The sequence below is a fragment of the Pelmatolapia mariae genome, linkage group LG22 (assembly GCF_036321145.2).
Source record: "Pelmatolapia mariae isolate MD_Pm_ZW linkage group LG22, Pm_UMD_F_2, whole genome shotgun sequence".
Taxonomy (NCBI): Eukaryota; Metazoa; Chordata; class Actinopteri; order Cichliformes; family Cichlidae; genus Pelmatolapia; species Pelmatolapia mariae.
In genome coordinates, this window is record NC_086245.2 from 18,341,662 (window position 1) to 18,366,066 (window position 24,405).

The 24,405-nt window shown below is 40.5% G+C and overlaps 2 protein-coding genes across 9 annotated transcripts in view; both read left to right on the plus strand.

Annotated features, from left to right (window-relative positions):
- The first annotated feature begins 437 nt into the window (after positions 1-437).
- On the plus strand, positions 438-3,745 carry si:ch211-215i13.3 (brain and acute leukemia cytoplasmic protein). Of its 5 annotated transcripts, none has more exons than XR_010573287.1 (4): positions 438-732; positions 969-1,113; positions 2,425-2,578; positions 2,670-3,745. XR_010573287.1 is itself a non-coding variant. In XM_065469438.1 (4 exons), the coding sequence occupies exons 1-3, from the start codon at positions 594-596 to the stop codon at positions 2,548-2,550; spliced, it is 390 nt and encodes a 129-aa protein (XP_065325510.1). In that variant the 5' UTR covers positions 438-593; the 3' UTR covers positions 2,551-2,578; positions 2,670-3,745. The 5 variants fall into 5 exon arrangements, 4 of the variants coding, with proteins under 4 accessions (XP_065325510.1, XP_065325514.1, XP_065325517.1 ...); XM_065469438.1 differs by having other exon boundaries at positions 969-1,093; XM_065469442.1 differs by having other exon boundaries at positions 969-1,093; positions 2,425-2,574.
- Positions 3,746-5,361: 1,616 nt separating this feature from the next.
- spire1a (spire-type actin nucleation factor 1a) overlaps positions 5,362-24,405 on the plus strand; it is a 33,735-nt gene continuing 14,691 nt past the window's right edge. For all 4 annotated transcript variants that reach the window (XM_065470894.1, XM_065470897.1, XM_065470900.1 and 1 more), the window contains exons 1-3: positions 5,362-5,875; positions 10,108-10,139; positions 23,002-23,268. In XM_065470894.1, the coding sequence (XP_065326966.1) occupies positions 5,530-5,875; positions 10,108-10,139; positions 23,002-23,268 (645 nt within the window). In that variant the 5' untranslated portion in view covers positions 5,362-5,529. The remainder of the gene's footprint in view (positions 5,876-10,107; positions 10,140-23,001; positions 23,269-24,405) is intronic.

The following is a 24,405-nucleotide window of genomic DNA, read 5'->3' on the forward strand; positions in this document are numbered from 1 at the left end:
TTTTTTGTGTGTGTGTGGGCATGTTTACTCTGATCATAAAGTATTTTAAGCCATTTAAAGCTTCATTATTATCAAATGCACGTCTCCTATAAAAATGCCCCACCTTAGCAACCCAGATCGTATACTTTACGACTTTAGCGACTTCTAATTGATCTCCAAAGCTTATCAATAAAGTCAATTATTGGCGCCTTATTGAATATAACAACTGGCATCGACGTTTTGTTGTCAATTGTAAGGATTTAACTCGATAAATTACATTAAAAACAGAAAGAGCAGTTTCGTTTGGGACACACGTTTCCATGCTGATGATGAGGATGCTGGCCGTAGTGATGATGCTGACAATAGCAGCTGTTGATTTCCCTCGTGGCCAATCAGCAGCCACTTTACGCTCCGCCCTCTCCGGGTGACGCAGGTAGCTCGTGCTGGTCAGCTGGCACTGCTGTTTGAGGAGAGCAGCAGCTTCAGAGCCGCCGACTGATGATGGAAACACGGATGGAGCTTTAGTAGAGAGCAGGGGAGGAGATGCTGCGGATGCTGTGAGACAAAGCGAGCCGTGTTTAATCCCGCGTCAGCCTCAGCTACCCCTGCCGTGGATGATTATCTCGATGGGTTGTGGAGGGAGTCGGGCGGACGCGATCATCGAGCCGAGGTACCATGAAAGCTGGACAAGAGAAACAGAATCGACATGGCTTACTAACACGGATGTAGAGACCCCTCTTCCAGTAGCAAACAGTAAGAGCCTCCGTCATCTCTCTAAAAAAAATAAAGAGAAAGATCTCCCATTAAGATGCAAATCCAAATGCATTCTCTTTAGGTGCCATATATGCTGACAGGGTGCAGCCACAAGCTAAACAAACCACTCACACCACAACTTGACCGAGCTGACACAGCCATCGCAGCCATCTCTACTATCTTGTTTTCATGTTTGAAAGAGTGCCACATTTCAAACACTAACCACTGCCCTGTAGGTAAACCTCTGGAAGCCAACATAAGGGAGAAGAGGATGGTGAACACGGGCACCCAGTGTGGGAAGCAGGCCCTCACCACCAGCAGCTCCAACCACCAGAGGAGACCCAGACGCTCTTTTAGTGATGTAGGTGTCACTGGTAGCAGGTACTGGCATGTTTGAGTCCTAAAACATCTTTGCACACATGAGCAGGATTTGAGCACCACCAGTAATGCCACATACCAAACCTGCAAAAGTCATCTTCATTAAAGTGTAACTATATTCATCATTAGCTTTTAACATGTTTACATAGAGGGCAGCTAGAGAAGCTTAATCAGCTCGAACCATCCACATGACATTTATGCCAGGGCCTCACAGCATTTAAAATGTCATAAAAGCATTGTTTGCAATTTTACATAACAATAATGTTCATAGATGGTTTACAAGACAACTATAAGCAAATAATTAAACAGTATGATATGCCATTTCATTGTTTCTTCACAGTCAAATTCAACATTTATTAATAACAGTTATTTAAAAAAATGTAAGATAATAGATAATATTTCTGATTTAACTTATTCTAGTGAGATTTTTTGCATTTGTTTATAGAACATACTAGAAACTCTTTGAGCTCATCGTGCTGTTTTTGCTGTGGGAAATGTTGTAAAGACACTTAAATATAGTTCACGCATACTGTCTCACTTGCTGCTCATTCATTATATTACAGAATGTCAGTTCATCTGACCTTCGTCAGGTATAAAATTAACATCCCTTCATTATCATTTGTACATTCACTGGCCACTTCATTAAGCACACCTGTTCAGCTGCTCATTAATGCAAAAAATCAGCCAATCACATGGCAATAACGTAATGGACAGACATGTAGACATAGTCAAGGCGGCCTGCTGAAGTTCAAACTGAGCACCAGAATGGAGAAGAAAGGTGATATTGTGGCGTCATTGTTGTCAACATGAAGGTATGGATCCATCTTGCCTTGTATCAGTGTGGTGGAACTGCAGACAAATCTGCAGCAGCTGCGTGATGCTGTCGTGTCAGTATCGACCAAAATGCTCTGAGGAATGTTTTCAGCACCTTGTTGAATCTGTGCCTTGAAGAATTACGACAGTTCTGAACGGGGTACTAGCAAAGTGTACCTAATAAAGTGATTGGTGAGTTTATCTTTTTAAAAAGGAAAAGTAATAACAGAAACTCTCTTTTTTGTGAGGTTTAAATTGAAAATATTTTTGTTGTTTTCAAAACTGAAATAAACTTTAAAAAAAGATCTGAAAAATTATTTTATCTTACCAATTATATTTCAGTATCTCTAAATGACAGTTAAAAAATATATATTAATAATTTAACCTTCCACACATGGCAGAACCTCAGTGACTCACCTCTCAATTGGCCATCTTTGCCCACTCGCTGTCTGTCTAGTGTGGTGACATTTAAATGAAGTGGCATTCCAAATCTTTTCACAGCAATCTACTCGTGACTCCAAAAGGAGGTCATCAAAAGAGGCCAGCGCTTTGTCTAAGGATGGGCAGCCGGTAAGCGCCAACAGCAGTGACGATCCAGAACCTGAAAACGCCTCTGACGAAAGATGAACCTCCACGAGGAGGAAGACGGCTGTAGGTGCGAGTGCCTCTCCAGAGGACAAGATGGAGATTTGCAGACGTGCGTGGCTGATTTTATTCATTTATTTTTATTTTCTATTTTTTGCAAGATCCTGGCTGTTGTTCGCAGTGATTTACAACACAAGCGCCTGCATATGTCTCCATCCAAAGACCTGTGGATGCTGCATCTTCGTTGTGCCATTGCAAATGCATGTGTGAAGAAGAGAGTGGGTAACGAGCAATGTTCACACTTTACACCATGCTTCTCTCCCATGCTTATGGTGCCAGTCAGGGAATGTGTCACTGTGTTCAGCCAGTGTGAAGAAAAACAAAAACAAAAAGAAGAAAAGAAAAAAAGAGCAGATTGTCCCATATGCACATGATAATTACAAGCAGTGTGTTCTGTGTGAGGCCTTCCTAAGAATTTGCTTCAGTTCTTTGTGCAAGTATACTCCTTTTGTTGTGAATGATTATCAGTAGTATGGGAACTAATACCGATGCTGTTTAACCTCAGTCAATGCTGTAAGTAATTTTCATTTAAAAGAACCAGAAGTGCTGTTTAGAAGCTGAGACTTGGAGGCGTGAAGCTCGAAGGCTAAAGACTGCCTTTTCCAGCCTTTCGCAAGATATACAAACACATCCGCATGTGCCTACAATTAATCCTGATTCAAAGTGCTGTTGTGTTCTCTTTCAGAGTTTGATTTTTAAAGTTTGCTTTATACTGTTGTGTTCAATACTTCTACTTTACTCTCTGTTACGTTGTAAAATGCACACTTTATATTTAGTATTGTAACGTGTACATTTTTTTGGCTTAATACCGGTCTGCATGTATAGATCGGTGCTATGTTAATTTAATCAAAGTCTCTGCCCAAACTTGATCAATAGCAAGCCATTAAAAAAATCTATTTAAAAAAAGCCTATCCAACATATGTAAATACAAGCATACTCAGGAGGATTTTCAGGATGGGGCATCTGGCAAATTAGATCATATGACCAGCAGATGGCGTAGTTGACCAGCTGAGGTCTTAACATCTAAACACAAAGAGGTTTGAAAGTTTTAACAACCACATTAAGAAAAGCTCTGACTTACCGGAGGCTGTCGGCTTCACATGATTGTATGAAGGACAATCTGTTGGTCATATAAATAAATTTAAGAATCTGAATTAAAATGGTGTGCATGTGATAATGGTCGCTTGTCAAGAGTTTTTAATGACTTTACTTAGATGATGTGATGAAATGTGTACGGACCGCGCCATATTTGTGATGGCAAAACAAACCTCAACGTGTATGTTTCAAAATTACTTTTTTCTTCTTTGCATTAAAATATTTGCTGGCTTTGTAATGTATGAAATCCAGGGGGAAAACAAGTGATCTGAGCATTTATTTCTCATTACACGAATTAAAAGAAATCAACCTTTTCTGTTTCCTATTGTGATTAGACTGGAAAAGCATCAGTTTTGCACTGAGCTATAAACTGTTTTCAATTACAAGATAAAGTTTCAAAAGCGTTAATGACTACATTTCCCAATGTAAAATTGGCTTAATTGTAATTATGTGTAATGGTCTCTTTACCTTTAAGAGAGTAATTCATTAGTTTTGCCCAAGCATTATGTAATCAATATTTGTAGCCAACTCTGACAATCTCTGGTGAGTGAGCAAATCATTTTATAAAACAGTTTTCTGTCATGAGTTTCTTTGTACTTTGCTTCCAAGCAGTGGGACTTCATTTTAATTTTATTTTTAAAGTGGTCATGAGCAATAGTTCTCTAGGTGATCTGAAGGTCTTTCAAATGTTTTCTTTTGACATTGGGTGCTTATTCAATTATTTTTAATCCAGTCCTTGTACTCGACCATTTTCAGAGGAATGTGTTTTTGTTGTTGTTGTTGTTGTTTTTTTTTTTTGGTGGCCTTTTTGTGCCTGTTAAGTGGTTTGTTAGGCCACTAAGGCCACTCGTCAGGTCCTGTGTCAGTTGGTCCATCATTGGTAATGGTAAAGAAATAAGTTCTTCATAAGGAAGGGAAACAGGAACGGAAGGCTGAGGCATGCCAAATTACATAAGAACTGAACTCAAAATCAGTGACAAAAGGTCTTGTGGAGTGATGAATCCAAATTTGAAATTTTGTTTAAGATTGTCAGTATATATGGAGGAGGTCAGGACAGTGGTAAAACACTGAGAATACAGTGACATTTCCACCAGATTTTGATCTACTTTGCAGTACCATCTAGAAAGAATCTAATTGACAGTGGCTTCATTTTTCTGCATGACAATGACCCCAAACACATGGATAGAAAAACACACAATAGCACACCATCAGTCAAGTTCAAGCTGTGTTGAAGACTAAAGGCAGCCATACTGAATATTGACTTTGAAGCTCATTAGAATTGCACAAACTCTGTTTTTGACTGAAATCCTGCACTTCCAAGTATGTTTGCAAATGTTTCAAGAAAATCTGCGCCCAATTCCCATTTCCTTGAAAAATAATTATAGGAGTAAGTGCAGTCCACCACATGATTTGTTGATCTTTGTGACACACCTTTTTAAAACAAAAGCCCAAATCAGGTGTGTCGACTCTTACTGTATGCTAAGTATTTTTTTAAAAATAAAATATATTTGATAGTTTTTTATATAATTTAAATGATAATTTATTAATTGACATTTTTGATTAAAAAAATATGACCCTTGATTACACACCGGAAGTTCTGTGAGTTATAAAAGACAGGAGTTTCGGCATGTTGTTGATGTTGATTGGTAGTTAAACGTTCAGGCTTTAGGACCGCGCGGATCACGTTCTCGGTTGGCTGTGGCTCGGTGTGAACCGTTGGTGCTCCACGGCCACGGTGACGGTACAGATAACACCTGGCTGACGGAGGAGGCTACATCTTATCATGTAGCTGGGCACCTCTGGGACGTTACCTGACAAACCTGTTCGTTTTCCCCTTTACGTTATGCGGACAAAAATGATTTGAGGATGGCCAAGCGACCGGGGACTGAGGACGGGATGGTGACTTCGCCCACCGTTCTCCGGAATTTCGCCGCCGATTTGAGCATCGGAGACGTGAACATGGACTGCGGCGACGGAGCCGAGGAGCTCTCTTTAGAAGAAATCCTGGCTTTGTACAGCCAGCCGATAAACGAGGAGCAGGCATGGGCAGTGTGTTACCAGTGTTGTCGGACTTTAGCGCAGAAACACCGGAGGAGAAGCTCCAAGTCTGCCGTTGTCTCATCAGCCGAGCACCCGAAGAGGATTGAGGGACCCGGGAATGTGAGGCTCGGGAGAGACGGGACTGTCAAACTGCACTTTGAAGACAGCGCAGGTAACTAAACCAACCAACCAAGACCGGGCAGGTGTCCGCTTTAGCTTTGTGTGCTATGAGTAACTGCACAGGTTAAACGAGGGAGACTGGCTTTGATCAGGCAGCCGTCAGCAACAACAACAAAAAGCATTTTCCTCCACATCCCTGACAGGCCAAACGAATGGAGCATCCCTACGAAGAGGCCGTGTTGTTGTAGCTGCCTGCTTTTAGCCATGTGGCGATTTTGTTTACAGGCGCCTGTTAATAATACATCATAGATCACCGCATAGCTGCTGGGGGGAAGACCACGAAAGCTTGTGTGATGAATTATTTACGTTGCGGGTTTGTTCTCATAACAGCGGCTGATATTTACATCACAAACATGATTCATATTAAAGCTCGGTTTAGACTGGTTTGTGAGCAGGGCTGCCTCACAGCCACTCTCCCCTGGAGTACAGCGGTCAGTTAGTCAGCAAACACAAATCACGTGACCTGTTCAAATTGCAGAGCACCTTTTTGGGTGAAGTCCAGTGCCAGACTGCGGTGAAAAAAACACTCCCTACAAGCACGAGGCCGGAGACAGATGAGTCATAGCTGCTCTTTGTTGTGACATTTTGGGGTGAATTGGGGGCAAATTTGGGCCAGGAGGCAGAATCCATTCAACAGCAAGGTGCCAGGTGTAGGCTGAGAGGTTACACGCAATTTAAATCTAGCTGGATGGAAGTTTGTGTATGCATGTTGACTGTATACATCCTCTATATCCACTCTGTTTTTGTTTCCGTCATACGATTTACAGGATCCTTGAACTCTTTAATACAGGCTCATTTTCTATACAGATTTTTTTGGGTAATAAATAGACTTTTTTGGCTGTACAGATAGGAAAGCAAATTATATTTAATTCAATTCAGATTTATTTATATGGCACCAAATCACAACAATAATCACCTCAAGATGCTTTACATTGTAGGGTGAAGACCTGAAAATAATACAGAGAAAACCCCACCAGTCAGATGAAGGGAAGGTGAAGGGAGGAAGACACTGTGTAAGAGAGCCAGAGGTTAATAATAGGCAATGCAGAGAGGTGTATAAACATGGTAAAAAAGAAACGCTCAGTGCATCATGGGAAGCCCCCAGCAATCTAGGCCTATTGCGGTGTAACTAAGGGAGGATTCTGATACAGCCCTAAGTATATGCTTTATCAAAAGCATCAAAATTTTACTTTTAAATATCCTAGGAATAATAAGTAAACCAGCAGTCTGGGAGTGACACGATCTGTTTGGTTGATACGGTACAATGAGGTCTTTAAGATAAGATGGATCTAAAGTGAAAGTAGATGTCTAAGATGAAAACCGTCAACTTCTATAAGACCCACACCAGAAAAACATATTAGAAGCCAGCAGGTCTCTGTGTACTGAAACTACAGATGAAACTGTAGTGTATCTCTATACACAGGAGAAAGGCTTACTCTTGTACAGCAGCTCAGGTGTGGAGAAAGGTGTGTGTAATGTCTTTAACTGCATTCCATTAATATTTCAGAGATGAGATTGGGTGTGTCTCTATTTGAGCCTCTTATTTTTTCCGATCCCCTGTTTTGAGTTGACCCCCTCTGTCGAGCTCTGCCTTGTCTAGACTAACCAGTAATATTGTCTTCCTTTGACTCCGGCTCTCAGAATAAACAGATTCACTCGGTGCTGCTTAGCATCTTTGCAGCACCAAAAATAGAACAAATGTGTTGATTAGATGCACTGACTTTCAGAGTGCACATCAGTTCGAGATTATGGGGAGAGTCCTCTGCTGCTCCTCCTCGCTGGTGGCTGGAGTATTTTTGGGACAGCTTGGCCCTGTCCTGATTCCTATTAGGCCTGGTGATGAGAGAGATGTGAGACCTATTAAGCATCCAGCAGCTGAGCGGCTAGTGTACCACACAGGCATAAAATCAGGGCTTATGCAACCTGCATATGGCCTGCATGAGTCAGTGACAAGGTGGCATGATTTGGCCAGCTCCCAGACCACCAACAATAAGCTCTTCAACCCCTCTAGTGATATTAGCCTATATTAAGATTTTGACCGGAGCTGCTGTGGGTGGTTATCAAGAAATCTCAGCAAGCGAAGAAGTGTTTATTTTCGTGACGCACAGCAAACAGAATCAGACTAATAAGCAACACCAAGTCTTGGCTTATTTTGCGGTGAATCGAGGCGTGATGAACATGCTGCAGTCACATCAGTTCACATGGAGCATGGGAAAGAATACCTTTGCCTCCTCTCCTGAATGCTGCATCAGACGAGACGCTTGTTTACCCTGATTTCAGTGATTCATACCAGCAGGAGCTTCTTTTCCTTCTAAATTTATTTGACTTGCGGGTAGTGATGGGTAAAGACTTGGCAGATTAATTATCGTGTCTCTCTGTGAAAGCCGCGAAGGCCTTTCAGCAGCACAGAGGCTATTTGAATGAACAGAATAGTCAGGCTGACACTACACTCCTCTAAATATGTCCGCTGAGATTTACTTGCCCTGCAAGGGTCCTGGCTGAGCCACTGCTCCTCTGCTGGGACAAACAGAGGATCCAGTGTTTCCCGAATGAGTATTCATGAGTAATTGTTGGCTGTTATTTAGTGGCCTGCAACAGAATTGTTGCACACTATGAAACAAATGTTTTTCATGGATGTGTCCTTGAGCAGGAAGTCTAATTTTATTTGAATACTTTATGAGTTGAAGCCTAAATGGCACCAGTGTTAGTACGCAGAATGATTGCATCTCTGGCCAAAGTTTCTCATTTATATGCGATGACCTAATTTTACAGTCTGGACTGTTGCTCTTTCATTCTGTACTTCAAACTATTGCCTCATTCTTACTGGTGGTTATAGGTAGCTAAACTCGCTGCCTCAGGTAACTTAATGAGGGCTGAAGTTCATACTTTTAACTTTAACCAATAGTTAAAAATTCCTAGTCCTCCCAGCACCTGGAATTTTAAAAGTTGCTTGTTTTCTTTCTTTCATGTTGTTTATGAGTGAAAAAACTTTGTAATGATTTGAAGTCATTTGGAGCAGTAGTACCCTCAACAGAGTTGTTGCACAGGCTGAAAATAACCCCTGTATCAACATCCCTGTGTTGGTGTTGTTCCCAGATCATCATAATTAATGTCACATTATCGTGATGTCATCGTTTTGCGATGTAGAAACACCATCCCCACACACACACCAAACTCTGACCCCATAACTGTAACCCAAACCACATCCTAATCCCGAACTCTCCCACATTGGCTGTTATTTTCCACATCGCAAATCTATGCGAATATGAATATGAAATTCATATACTGACTTATTTTGGTAACGCAACATGCTGAAATTGTATTGAAAAGGAAAAATTTAGATGTTGGGTCAGGATGTTTTGGAGATATATTTTAATACACTGGATATTTTGAGCATTATTTTTTCCATCATGTAAGATGGATATTATGAACAGACGTGTTTGAACACAAACTGCAGTCTTTTTCTAAACTTAAAGTAATTTTTATGCTGTTGGCATTAAAAATCTGATTTATTGTTATATTTTTCTTCTGGATACAAAGGAACTGCTTATTTCTATTGATTTTTAGGATGCTTTGTGGAGATCTTGAGGCAGTGCTGGGTGGAAAAATAATTGCCTGAAGAGATGTGGAGACCCTGATTTGCTTAGTCTTTTTTCTTTTTTCCCCCCAAAACATGAAAGATAATGTATAGTCATTTTTTTTTTTTTTTAAACAATAATTGGTAACATTTCACCTTTTATGCAGGTATTTATTGAAAGGTCAGAAACTTGAGGTATTCATTTCTTTTATTCTTTCTTTCCATTTTAAGCAATGTATCCATGGAAACAATAGCGAGAATGAGAGCATCGTTTCGATGTTTGAATGAAAATACTACTACAAGCAGCCCCCAGTGGCTGGTTTTGACATCTCTGTCTGCCTCAGGCGATGCGCGAGCAATGTGCCGTGACTTGAGAGGAAAACATAATAATTTATTAACTCGCTCTTTTTACAATCATCTTCAGTGCCTTGAGTAATCTTGCTCGCTTCTTCTAACCTTCATTTTAGTTTGTAACACCGTGTGAAGTTTTCGTCTGCATGTTTGCTTCGAGGCGCCTTTGGATGATTTGTACAGTGCGTTCCCATAAATGATTAAGAGGGTGTGTTTGACTTGGTGATTGTTACAGGCACCATAAGTGACATCCTTATTGTATGAGTGAATAACTCTCCTTTCTGCTGTCATTACAGATAAATACCAGTCGGCCCCTACGTCATTAGAGGTGAGTTCACATTCAATTCAATTTAATTCAATTTATAGGTAAAGCAGAAGCACCAACTCATAACAGCAATCACTTCAAGGCGCTTTATACTGAAAGGTAAAGACACTACGGTAAAAGAGAGAAACCCCACAACACACAACCCCCAATAAGCAAGGACTTGGCGACAGTGGGAAGGAAAAACTCCCTTTTAGCAGGACGAAACCTCCAGCTGAGCCAGGCTCAGGGAGGCAGGGAGGGTCAGTCATCTGCTGTGACTGGTTGGTGGGGTGAGGAGGGGAAGATGGGACAAAAGACACACTGTGGTAGCGAAAGCCAGTAATCAGTTTTGAACAGTTTTTTCCTTTCAGTGATTCCAGCAGAACATGAGGACGTTACTTAAACGTTTGAATTAAATGTTTACAGTCTTTTCATTTCACGAGAAGACTATTAATTTGCTTCAACGCAGACAAGACAATATCACGATCTGTTGCCATTAGTCTGACCATCAGTGCTCCCATTACTTAGAAGGAACACTACAAATGGGCTGGCATGGGAGCTGTGGTGCAGCGTTGTTCACTCTGGCCCTGCACAAAAACATTCCCTCATGTCTTGTGAGTGCAAGCAGGTATTAAACATTAGCCCATTTTCATTTTACAGACTCGGAGAAATATGAGGTGGGGAGCACATCCCAGCCAGACCTGTGATGCGCTTAAACCTGAGCAAGTGGGTAAGAGCGCAATACAAATAGCGCTCTTTAGTTTGTTCTGCAGTTATTGTTTGTGCTGCACTTAAAAAGAGCAGGTCTGTTGTTGTTCACCGAATGTTGTTGTTCATCAGTTTATTTTTAGCTCTCATCGCGTCAAACCTCATCGCCAAAACCACGTTAAAAGGACATGTGCCCAGTGTGTGTTTGTCCAGCACTATGTGCTGTATAATGTTGGGAGGAGAAGTCTTCATTATGTGTACAGAGAGGATACTTTGTGTAATTGGTCCATCAGGTCTGAGCAGTTCATGTTTGTCTTTGTTCACGTGATCTCAGGCATGCACAGTATGCAGCTGTCCCTGCATGGCTAAGTTTGAAATAGAATTTCTCTTCGTCAGCTGATGGTCAACACCGATTATCTCCGGGCTGAAGCCGACCTGTGGCAGCTCTGTTAGAAGTGAAAATGCTTATCCTGGGTGGGTTTTCTTTGCAAGTTCATGCATCTGCCATCTTGCATGATTGGTTTCTACAAATAAGCTGTGAAGAGGGCGTGTTTGCTTTGGTTTTTTTTTTTTTTTTTTTTTTTTTGGTAATAATATCTTGCATAATGGTTATTGTTACCAAGTTTTTCAAAGCATGACAGTTCCACTGAGGGAAGTGTGGTTTAAGGCTTTAAAAACTGTATTTATCAGCTTATGCACAAATGTGACCAAAAGAGCACTCGGAGAGAATCTTCTACAAATCCCAAAGGCTCTTGTCTGATTTTTCTTTTCGGTTTTTTTTTTTTTTTCTTTTTTTTTTTTTTTTTAAAGAGTGATAGAAATCTCTTTAGGGGAAAAAAGAAAAAAAAGATTTCTGCTCAGGTATCATGCAAATTGGTTTTGCACTTTCTTCTGCATCTTGCAAGTGGAAATTAATTCTTGGATCCAACCCATCAAGGAAATTGACGCCCAAGTTTCGTTTGTTGTGTCTGTGGATATGCTCCACTTCATCACCAGGTTTCATGAAACTCCAGTTGTTGGTTTTTGTGTAATCTTGCTGACAGACTGAAAACATGTCTCCACCCTGGGTTTTGTGCTTTGGAGGAATTACCTGTCACCTGGGCAGAGCTCCGTTTTCCCACGTGATGGTGACAGCGTTGATGTGTTTTATTAGAGCTAGAATTTATTTATTATAATCACTGCTTTTATATGGACCGATCATCTGACCTTTCCTTTAGAAGCGCTCTGAAGTTTAAATATTTTCAAATCTGATTTAGAAATTGTATTTTTTAATTTTTTTAAATTGTCGATTTGCATGAGAACCTAGCTCTTGCAGAAGTAGCCAATGCCAGACACTAAAAGGGTCAAAACACAAAGTAAAATTGAGTTAAAGTAAACTGAATTTCACTTTAACTGGGAATGATAATAATGTTGTTAGAAAACTTTATAAAGACATTTAATTTCAGTGGGTAGCTGGCCAAGCAGTACTGCTCATATATACACATCTTGTTTAGTTAGGCTGTGTGTGTTGTGTGTGGTTTTTTTTTTTTTTTTTTTTTTTTTTTTTAAATCTGAAAACTTGTTAAATCCTGTCTGGAGACATTCCCAGCTGACATGTACCAAAAGGTAGGTAAACGCCTTGGACAGGTCGCCAGTCTGTTGCAGACACACAGACAGTCGTTCACATTCATTTTAGAATCAGCAGTTAAGGAGCATGGTTGGGAGGAAGCTGGACTTGGAGGTGAAAAAAAAGCCCCAGCTCATTGGTGGATTTAAATGTCACTGAGGCAACAGTGCTACCTATACCTACCCAACAAACTAATATGTTCATATTTGAATATTTGGCCACAACCCAAGTGTTTAACAAATGCTAGCATTCAAAGACGCACAGCTGAACTGGTAAATGCTTTAAACTAAACCTGCTGAGCATAAGCATGTTAGCGTTGTCTGTCTGGACGTGCTGGCATGCTCAACTAGGGATCCGATCACTGCTGTAACTGCCTGCCTCTAAGAGCTGGTAACTGTGCGTTTCAGCTTAATTTAATAATGTAAAGTCTTCTGACAATAATTAGAACTGTAAATTCATCCCATTGTTTTCCCCTGACCAATCTGCCTTTGGATAATTTGGGAAAATTGATTTATATCCCTTGCACACAAAAGGTGCAAGGGATTCCTGTGTTCCTAATCCTTGACTTTACATGTTTTTGTTGTGTCTCAGTCGCTTGTGGAAGTGAGTCAGCCACTACCCCTCTGTCGCCCTCTCTCTTACCTCTGCTTCTAGTTTTTGGAGCCAATCACTAGCTTATTAACACCTGCTTTACAACCAGTAAAAATGGGTGTAATGGGTAATCATCAGTAATGCTAGAGAAACAAACCAGCTTTTTCTGGCATTAAAAACGGTGGCATATTTGGCTTTCTCTTCTAGTGCTCCGTCATCTTTTAGGAAAAAATGTTTGAGTTGTACTGTGCACCTTCTGTTGTAGCCTACAGGACAAGCTTAACCTAGTTTGTCCTCATCTGAAGATTAAGGTGAGATTACTGGTAGTATCCTATTACAAGGTCCCCAGGTTGCCAGATCTGGACTTTGGGGCCAAAATGATTAGTTTTCCAGTATAATGTTTGAAGTAAACCTCTGGAATTAATATAGATTGTAGTGGGCTGAGGTTTAGCTTTAGGGATTCTCAGCAAATTAGAGTTAATGCAACCTGTCTTTGGTCTGTTTTTCTGTTGCTTAAAACATTGTGCCCTTAAAGATCAGTTTAAAGTCCACGTGGGGACCATCATGTTGTGTTTTGTAGATTAAGCTTCTCAGATTGGGTAGAAATTGCATATATCTGCATTTCAACATCGTGCAGTAGTGACTTCCGCTCTGTAGCGGGTTAAGCAGGTGCTGCTATGAGGGTTCTGTAAGAACAGGGGCTGGATGTTTCTCCCTACACCCTTATGTGAGTCACTAGAGGTGATGAGCCTTGTCCCTGCAGAGACTGCCTTTCAGTTGTGTCAGCTTTGACGAAAGATTGCACATTTGTGGAAGAAACAGGGTTTTCTTTATGTAGATCTCAGCCACGGCCGAGGATTGTTCTGATCTGTTTTCTGCATGCTTGTTTGTAGACGCAGCTTTTGAATTCAGTCGCAGTCCCCCGGGGTGAGTCTCGGTTGGATCCCTGTATGCCCAACATGTACCAGTGACCTCATTATGTTGCACCCTGCTTTTATTCAAATTGATCAATTGATTTTTTTGGGGGGATGCTGACTGCTTCTCTTTTAAAGCGGCTGGCATTACAGTCCCTGAGGTTACATTTCTGCCTATACAAGGAAATTCACACAGAAACTAAACCACAGGGATCTGTTTAGCATTTAGTGCTATTCTGGTCAAGGTTTTCTATTTATATCTAACACTGAAGACAGCTCTTGCTCAGTATTTATTTTTATTGTTTCTTTTTTATGTGGTCCAGTCAGGCTTGAGAGATTAATATTTTTCTCCTTCTTGGTCTGTCAAGTCTATAAAGTTATCAGATCTTTAGCTCTTTGTGGTTTTTGGAGCAAGCGGAGCTGTTTTTCTGCTGTGCCATAGAAGCTGTCTGTCAGATTTGTGTGGTGTTTAGAGCTACTTTAGGGATTCTGACAGCATTTAGGTCAAACTCAGTGGGAGGACTTTTTCAGCTGGTGATTAAAGGCTGCAGTGAAATACACTAAACTCTGTAGGTTTGTGCTTTTGAGAGCATGCTTTTTTACACACACACTGCCATTGGCTTGAAGCTGTTTGATTAAAGGCCGATTCTTTGTGTGATGTATTCAGTCTGAGCTCATGTGTAGTTTTTATCTGTATGTGCCTTTTTCTTTCAAAAATGTTATCCTGGATCGACAGTGTCTGCTTTTATGCCAGTTTCCCATTGAAGTGGAAATGATCACATGTAACATCAGAGCTGACTGTTCTCAGGGCTCAGCATTTTCCAGTTGACTTCACTGATGAATGCAAACTCAGCTGAGTTTGACCTGAAGACGTAAAGCAGCTCCGTCTTCTGTCCCACTCTGAAATGGGAAGGTGATGCTTCAGACCGGAGGAGGCTGAGCATCCGCTCCTGCAGTGGAAGACCTCTCGGTTTAACTTTGGTTATGTAACTGTCTGTGTTGTGGTGGCTTCGCTCTACTGCGGCAGCAAATGCTGAAGGCGGCTTATCTGACGGCTTTGTGAAATCTGAAGGCCGCAATGATACCCAGGGCTGTACGATCGTGTTACCTCTGCTCCAGGAATCTGTTCGGATAGTTGGTGTAGTCTGCAAAAGGGAAACTACAGCTTGGAGAGTAGCTGGATAGTGTTTGTAGACATGTCCATCACTTCTATGCAAATTACGACTGCATTACTGACTATAGTAGGACCAAAGCAATCACAAGGAGGGAATTTGTTTTTTTGTTTTTTTTTCTTCTCCAAATCAGTAATGTACATTCTTTCCTCACAACAGGTGGCTGACAGATGGTCATGAACTGACCTTCATAGGCCTGCGTGACTGGTTATTTAGAAATCATGCAACTACTTGCAACTGGTCAGGAAATCCTCATTTCTCCCCTCATGCCCAGTGGCTGCCAGATGGGACTTTATTTGCCCGATCCTACATTGTCACCATGATTGTCATTTGTCCAAGATGGGGGACAAGTTAACATCATGTGGTTATGTGTCTGCAAAACCTCAATAAGCAAATTTCATTTCATTTATGGCCACATCAAGGGCCAGACATGCAGTTTATTGATATGCTTTAATTTGATTGAAAAAAGAAATGGAGATCTTATGAAAAGAATTGTTGGAGGTCACATAGAGGCTTCGTACAGGCAGTTCTGTCCACAGAAAGCTGTTCTTGCACATGCTTCTACAAGTATCACCTAACATGTTTCATAGATCCGAACATAGCAAGTTATGGCTTTGTCAAAAAAGATCATGTAGTTCACGTGCATCATAGAGCCTGGTGCTGAAATTAGCCATGATAAAATCTACAAATTGCAAACTACATTTTCAGTTTAAAGATGACCCAAAAACCTCAAATTGGCCTTTGTGACTTGGACATTTCCCCTTGTGTGATGTGGAAATGATGACGACAATATTAGACTTGAGCTTTTGCTATAGTTGAAATGTTTTTAAGCTCAGCAAGTTTCTTAAGCTGTGGTCCCGTTCATGACAGCTGCTAGGTCGTTTTTAAAATGCTGACAGTCTGTTGTCAAAGAATATAAAGAAGACTTCAGCTTCCTGAAATTGTGCCTTTAAGTTTGTGCAGTTTGGTATATGCACGAGGTGAGTGCCAATGAAAGATACAACCAGATCTTATTAAGAACCCAAAGTGATAGGCTAGGCGACGGGATTTGACCCGCCACTTTGAGTTAAAGCAAGGCCCACCAGTTATTTCATTGGCCGGTGGGACATACAAGCTGCATGTGTAGAATCACTAGTGAAACTTTGGGTTTACTCACCTGTACCTTGAACCTTACCTTGAGGATTATTTGACTAGTACTATGTTTAATGATCAGACTAGTTGTAAATTCTGTATAAATTGGGTAGAGGTCTCAGCAGCACATGAGCCTGACTTCTTTCTGCTTTGCTCGTGTGAGTATGTGCTGCTCTTCAGCACAAACGACTCATTCTTTGCACATCTGCGTAAGCGCTGACTCACCGATGCTTTTCCCTCCATCTTGGTTGCTCCTCTTGTACTGCTTTTCAGTTTATACAACTACAAGAACTATAACTATACAAGAGAATGTAAACAGTTGAGTTTTTTGCGCTCTATTTAAAGTAGTGAAGATTTGAATTGGCTACACATAAAACATACAGCAGTAGGAAGAGTTCTGTTTTGCTCAAAAACCCACATTGAATTACACTTTGCAGAATAGGTTTCTGTGCTTTAATTTTGGTAAAACACTGTTTTTCCTCATGCTGTAGACTGCTGGAGCACATTTTCACATTGTTTAAAACTCCCTCTTTAACATCCTACACCTGGAAAAACCTAGTCTGCTTAGCTGGTTCAATGAAAATATGGCAAAGCTGGTTACATAGTCATGGTGTTTCCTGGCTTAAAATAGTCCTTTGGAGGCTCACTATATGCATAAACTCTATTGGTCCACATAAAGTTAAACAAAAAGTCTGTATTTGCTTGCCTAACAATAGGCTGTGTATTTTCCAGGCTAATTTTGGTGAATTTGAGTAAGTAAAAATGACAAAACCTCACCAAAAATGCTTATATTTGGGAAAAGAAACACCGATTTTTTTTTTTTTTTTTTTTTTTTTTTTTTTTTGTGTTGGCTTGCATCAAGGTTTGATGCAAGCCAACACTTTGAACTGTGAATGTCTGAACCAGAATCACACTGAGATGAGATGAGATTCTGGAAACTGCACTGCATTAAAATGTGCCAAACTAGCTTGCATCCAGACCATTTTTACATGTTAACATGTGCGCCATCAGCAAATTTTTAAAAAGCAACATAAAAACAAAGTCGCTGACACCCAAGCCTTTTTATTGGTTTCAAATAGCGTTCCAGTTATCCCTTAGGATTAAAATTCATCATCCAAGCTGGTAGCAGATCCAGTGGTAGCATAAGCCACATTAGATGTATAAGAACATGCTAATGATTTAGCTTTTCTGTCCTCAAATGCCATGAGTGCTTGAAGAATTTGTGTTTGCTTTTGCAACCAACAGAACATTTAGCGTGCTTTGCTTGTAGTTGGAACATACTGGCGTTAAGGAAGTAGGTCTAACAAGGAAATGAAGGAATATGGCAAAGTGTTCTTTGTTTAAGGGTGTATTATTATGTAAATGTTTCAGGTAGTAACATAGCACAGAGCCTAGGGGAATCTGAACTGGGGAACATATATAACCTCATACAGGAAATTTGGGGGGGGCTCTGTGGCTTATTTAACCATCAGACAACCAAGGTTAGTTGTATGAAAGATTAATGACTTTTCCAAGCAAATACATGCGCGCACACACACTCCTCCCTAGCTGTTGAAACCAAAAAATGTGCTTAATTATGAGTTCTTTATTTTATTGTCAGACAGTGAGTGTGCAGCTAGTACAGACTTGTTTTAACTAATTAACTGTGAAAATACTGACAAAATTTGCTGATCTGCCTCTTTGGAAGGGAAAAGGAAAAACTCCATCTAAATCAAACTTACATTTTTACTGTACAAAACTATTAAAAAAAAAAAAATTATGTTCCAATTATTGTGAATTGGATCTGCCTTTTTGGTTCAAGAGTGAACATGAAATCTGTGAGGTGGACAAAGGTTATTCATGAGTGAGGAATTCTTTTTGTATTTCGTCACAGATTCTAAAGATAATGTCTCTGGTACAGGGAAGAAGATTCTCTATGTAAAAACCCTCATTGTTAATAAACTTTCCCCATGCAGTGATGTAATGCAGATGGTTACTATCTTTCTTTGTGTAGGTTGAGGGAAACTGCACTCTATTTTGAGTGGATTGGTGATTCACAATCTTGAGGATGCTTGTAAACTTTCTGAGAAAGCCCGTCACAGAGCTCAAGCTGAATTCATTCTCTGTGTTACGATTTTCTTTTTCTTCGGCACTCAGATGACTCATCCTGCTGCATTTCCTACTAGGCATTTTTAAACACCGGTCATATCCCGTGTTACCTGCTGTAGCTGCTTGGGAATTTACTTGGAGCCTTATTCACCTAGTAGTTTGCTACCACACTTATCCCGTAGCTTAAACCCCAGCAGTGGTTTTCCTGGCTGCCTTTCACAGCTGTTTACCCACATGCTTCCTCTTCCTCCACCTCACTGCCTCAATCCTCTGAATCACAAGTCTTCAGATGTGACTGTTTTCAATTACACTCACCACAATCTGTATTTCTTTCCAATAAGTCTGGCTTTTGATACTTAAGATGCCTCTTCCCCGTTCCTTCTGGCTTGAACTCAAAGGAACTTTCTCCATATGTCGCTGAACAGAATTATTTAGCTGCCGTGTTGGTGGACCTGTGGCCCGTTCCCACTGAACACTGATTCTTCCATCCGTCGTCTTTGGCTTCCGCTCCCTTCAAGTTGAGGTTACCAGTTGGGCCGGAGTCTGTGAGCTGTCATAGGGTGAGAGGCGAGATACGCCCTGTTCACACTGTCAATCTATTACAGGGCTAATCAAAACCATTCATGCTTACATTCACACCTGCTGACAGTTTAGAGTACAGTTAACCGAACTCTTTGAACTGTTCTTTATGCAGCCCCTACAGATTTATACACATCTGCACAGCCAACAGCCGTGGCTGCCGATATTTTTGGGTTGATGTGATTCTTGTGAGTTCAGTATCTGTTGAAGACGTTTAGAGAATTTCTTCAGATTTGGCACAGACCTTCACTTCACTTGGACTTGAAGTCGAACTGTTTAGTTTTTGGTGATCAGTGCTAAGGTCAATGTGATGTCTTAAGACATGTTTAAGGCTATAACTCAAAATGTCATACTTAAGTACGACAAAATTCACATAAATATCTAATATGATAAAATTAAGAAGCAAACTTTGATACAGTTGAAAGCATCAAGCATGTAAGCTGCAGGTTGTTAGAGACATAAGTGTGATTTATAGCCATTTATATTTATGTATGGACCATATGTGGCAAAATTCATCCAAATTATCATGATTATTGTACTTGGTGCTTAATTATTGTATTAAACAGTGATCCTTACTGTGCTAGTTGCTGTTGAACCACTGGACAATCACTGAAACTAATTTTGTGTTTGATTAGAAAATTTGATTCAAACAGTAACTGTTGGCTAAACGTACTCTTGACCCACGACTACAGAAAATGTTCCTTAACTGGACATGTAGCACAGTGAGACTGCTTAGCCTGGACACGAATACATGAGGTTTCTTATGTATACGTGGTGCAGTATAAAGCTGATGATCCTTTTTGCCCGTGAATGAGATCTCCATGTGCAGACTGTCACTCCAGAATTTCCTAGTTTCCCTGCCCACTACAGTGCATGTTGTACTACAGATGGATTAAAAGGTTACATAATAAGACACTAAGGAATAGGATATTTGTTTTAGCCTGGGAACAGGATTATCAACTGCACACAGAGATGATTGAGGAATGATAACGATGCAACACTATGAAAGCAATCTTTTCCCAGTGAGAATAAGTGGGTTGATTTTTGGAAATTGAGTGAATCTATTCTATTCTCTCTCTTATTTTTTTGTTTGTTTGTTTAAATCTTTTCTTTCTGGGGGCGTTTTTAAATTTTTTGATGTTTAATAGGCAAACAAATTGTATTATTGGTTATAATCCAATTTGCATATCTGTGCACAGAGACTTTGAAGAGCAGGTGCTCACGTCAGAAAAAGCCATTATAAAATAATAAGAAAATATTGAGTTGCACACAATAGCAGACGCTTTCCTTGCTTGCATACTTACCGATTTATTTATATCTATGAAAATATTTTCATAAAGAGTCTGTGATCTTATTCAATTTCATAATATTCCAAAATATCATACACTTAAGTAATGAAAATGATGAAAAATTGATAAAATTTACAGTGATGTATTGTGACTCCACGCACATATGTTCATGACATTATGATCACACGGTTCTTTCTGTTGTCACACAACAGAGCTCAGGTGATTTTAAAGCAGAATAGCTTGCTTTTTATAAGTGGACTGTTACTGCTTATGTTCGTCCAGCTGTACCGACATGCTGTAATCGTATCTTAACTTCATAATGCTGACAAACGTGGACGAAGCTAGTGCAAACACGGTCGTTACCTGGCTGTCGCTAATAAAAGCAGGTCAGAGCCATGCTGCTGCTCCTCTGGGTGCTGCAATGGCACGCATAGCTGGCTGTGAAGATAAGATGGCTGGGCCGGGCATTGTTGGGCAGAGGTTAGTTTTTGTTTAATAAAATTGGAAATTAATTATATACAGTTTCTAAAATCCCAATGCGTTGAATTAACTGAAACTGATGCCCGTTCAGAACTCGATCTTTCACCATGATCATGGGTTCAGAATTTTTTGTCTGACCCTGTGATTCCTCAGATATGTTACCAGACCCGTTTTGGCTTTTGGACTATACAAATACTGCAAAGCGGTGTCTGTAAACAAAAAACAAAGAAAAAAAAAAAACCCCATTTAAGCTACGATGTGCTGCACCACAACTGTGAAAATGGATCGTACAGTATCCAAGTAAAATCCCACACTCTAGAACTGCGTGGTTTTCTCAGTAAGTGTCAGTTATTTTAGGAGTCAGTCTGATTAAATTAGTTTCTTTTCGCCTTGTTGACCTTAACATACCTAAACGTGTGCACTCCACACCCTTCTCTTCCATGTAGTACACTCCCAGACTCCAAAGACGTGTGCAGTGCTGTTTTTGGCACCAAACCAGCGCATATCCAGCCATGCCCATCAGAACTAGCTTCACTCACAGCAACGGTCTGGTTTGTTTGGGACACCTCCCTCATTCAACAATACACATCTGGAAATAGAATATGCAGTGCAGTAATGACAGAGCATTTATTTAATGGCTCTGGTGACAAGTGGCAAACAAAATAAACACAGTAGAAGTTACAGCAAATGGCAAAATTTACTGAAGTCAATTATTGTGCTTGCTGCTGAAACTTCAGGTGAAGTGCTCTGTATCCTTAGCCTTTGAGTATCAAAGGCTGTCCACATGCAGAATAGTATTTTAATTTTTGTGGGTACTTTGCTAAATGTCTTCACTCCCACTGCGCCCTGAAATCATTTGGCCCGATCATGACGATATCTGACGTTTCCAAGGTTGTTTCAGGTCGACTGTCCAATACTTCCGACACTTGTTGACCTCAGACCGAGGGTTAGATCGGTGAACTAAGTGTGCTGATGTAAAACTAGCAGTTTTGTGTGATCTGATAGTTGTTTGAAACATCAGGAAAGGGAAAAAAAACAAACAACAACAAAAAAAAAAAAAAAACGAAGGTCATGTCCTACTAATTAATGAGAGAAGGCAGTGATGAAATGAAATCATCTCCCGGATTATGGTAATTATTATGTTTCAGTTGGATACACTGTGGCCTTTTTTCTCATTCACTTTGAAGATGTGAACTGTCCTCCGTTCAGGTGAACTGAGGTTTGTTGTAGATACGGTTGTTTATCTGAGTAAGGCAAGGCTACTATGAAATGAGGCTTGTTCCATGAGGATGTGCTGGTGTGCTTTTAATTATAGCGGAGCATGAGCAGAAGGAAACAAAAAGCTGAATGTCGTCTGTCAGCTGGAAAGAACATAATGTTGGCATAGTTAACTTGGAGTAAACAGATTTCAGCAGACGGGAAAGAAATGTTTTTACCCCTCGAGCTAAGAAGAGCCACCGATTTGAACCAATACAGTGAAGACTTGCACCAGAGTATTACTGCATTTGCTTTCTGCAAAGATGACACGGAGGACATATGACACTGAATACAGTATAAAGGAAGTTTTTGGAGTGACCGACGTGATTACTCATTAAACGTGGTCTGATTTCATCAAGCTGAAGTCGTCTGTCCTCAATTCGCTCCTGCTTCTGCAGTATTGGTCAGAATTTTAACAAACTTGCATGCTATGATCGCCGAAATTGTGATCATAGTCACGGTCAAGGTCATTGTTGTTGGTCTCAGTGGATTTTAATTATTAGTGTGCACAATACCGCCAACTAGTGACAAGAAAACGTATCCTTTTCTTTCTGCACTTCACACATTACATGTGAATTGTGATGATTGTGAGACACATGAGTTGCTATGTCACTCACGTCAGAGTAACATCCGATTGAGCCATGTGAGATTAAAGGAGGAGTTTATCCAGAGAATTCACACAGTGAGCAGAAGTCATGGTTGTTGCCTCCTTGATGCTCTGCAGAACATTTTCTATTGTTCACACAATTTGACTTATCGAATGCATAAAAGTTGTACTGTTCATGCCTTTAACACAATGAGTAATCCCTCACATTGCGTGCTAGAAAAAGTAAGCAAACCTATGTGCTAAAGACTTCTATTCTTGGTGTTCCAGTTTAGGAGATGATGAAAGTTGTCAGTGTGTGCACCTTTAGAAGTGATCCTCACAATAATTAAAGTCCACACTTACAAGTGCAACTGTTTGTTTCAGAATTTATCTGTTGTTCAAGCCCCTGAGTGCCTAAAGCTACAAAATGTAAAATCAACTTGGTGGCCTGTACAAAATAATAACCCACAACCTCTTCCTTTTAGGTTATTGACTCACTGGGTGTCATGATCTACAAAGCTCTAGACTATGGCCTCAAAGAAAACGAAGAGCGCGAGCTCAGCCCGCCGCTGGAGCGCCTCATCGACATGATGACCAACACGGAGGAAACTGAGAGTGACCCCTGTCCCGACGAGGGCTACGAGGCCACAGAAGAAGAGGATGAATGTGAAGAAGAGGAGGAAGGGGACCTCGTGTCTGATGGCTCCAGCAGTACAATCAGTAGCATCCGGAGCTATCGAGACATCATCATGGTAGGGTTTTATTTTATTAAGATATACATGTAAATGTGACACTGCCGTACAAACTGGTGGTGTGAGTCAATTCTCTGTATCTGGTTTGCAATGAGAGGTTAGTTTGTCTGCCAGATTCCTTGAGTACATAAATCTGTTCTCAACACATACTGCTTCTAATAATTAACTGCAGTGTTCTTGCTGTAGAGCTTCCTCAGTCTGATCACTTGGTCCATAACGGATTGAAATGGCAGAGCAAATTGAAATAAAGCAAAGCTATCACAGGCATATGAAATGTGTGGCTTTCTGTTTTGTGTGGAATAAACTGCCGTATAGTATTTGTGCTTGCCACATTTTTACAGCTGGGTTGTTAAGAAAGCAGTGCAGCCGCATGTAATCACCCCAGCACAAACGTATTCCCATGATAGAAGCTGTCACACTGTAAATTCCCCAAGTAGCTTCTGAATAAGATGGGTAATTATAGCCCTGTAAACACACTGGTATTAGGGGAATGGGGTTAGAAAATTTCACAGCCTGTGTTATAAAGCCTTATAAAACTGATGTGGAACACAAATACCAGGTCTGTTTGCTGCCTGTGTGCATCTTCCCTAAGCTCTTACTCCTCCAGCAATCATTCTGTTCAGTGTAAAGTCATTATGGCATGGCTGCGGACAGATCTGGTACATCTACATCCAGTCTTATTCTCTTCTGACAAACAGAGGTATTTCACTTTGAAGTTCCAGCGAAACGTGAAGCTGGCACAAGATGACAGGACCTGCTAGCTGGCATCCTACTTAGACAGGAATATTTAAATGTTAAAGTGCCGAATGGGTTTGCTCATTGCTCTTGTAGAATGGAGTGAGCGGAGGCTACATGAGCTGGTATTGTTCTACTGAAATTGTCAGTTAGGGGTTTGGATCCAGCCACATTTATGCCAATTATGGCTCATCAAATGAAGCCCTGAGTTTAACATCAAATTTAACTCCATATTCTTACGTTTGCACACTTTGTGATTTCCAGAAGTCGTGTTGTTATTTTGCAGTTTCACTTGGTTCTTCCATATAAACATTTTTTGCATGTTTCCACAGAGAATTGTTATCAGTAGAAACAATGGAAACAACAGCTGCGGTTATATTTTAAGAATGTTTTAACTCTCAC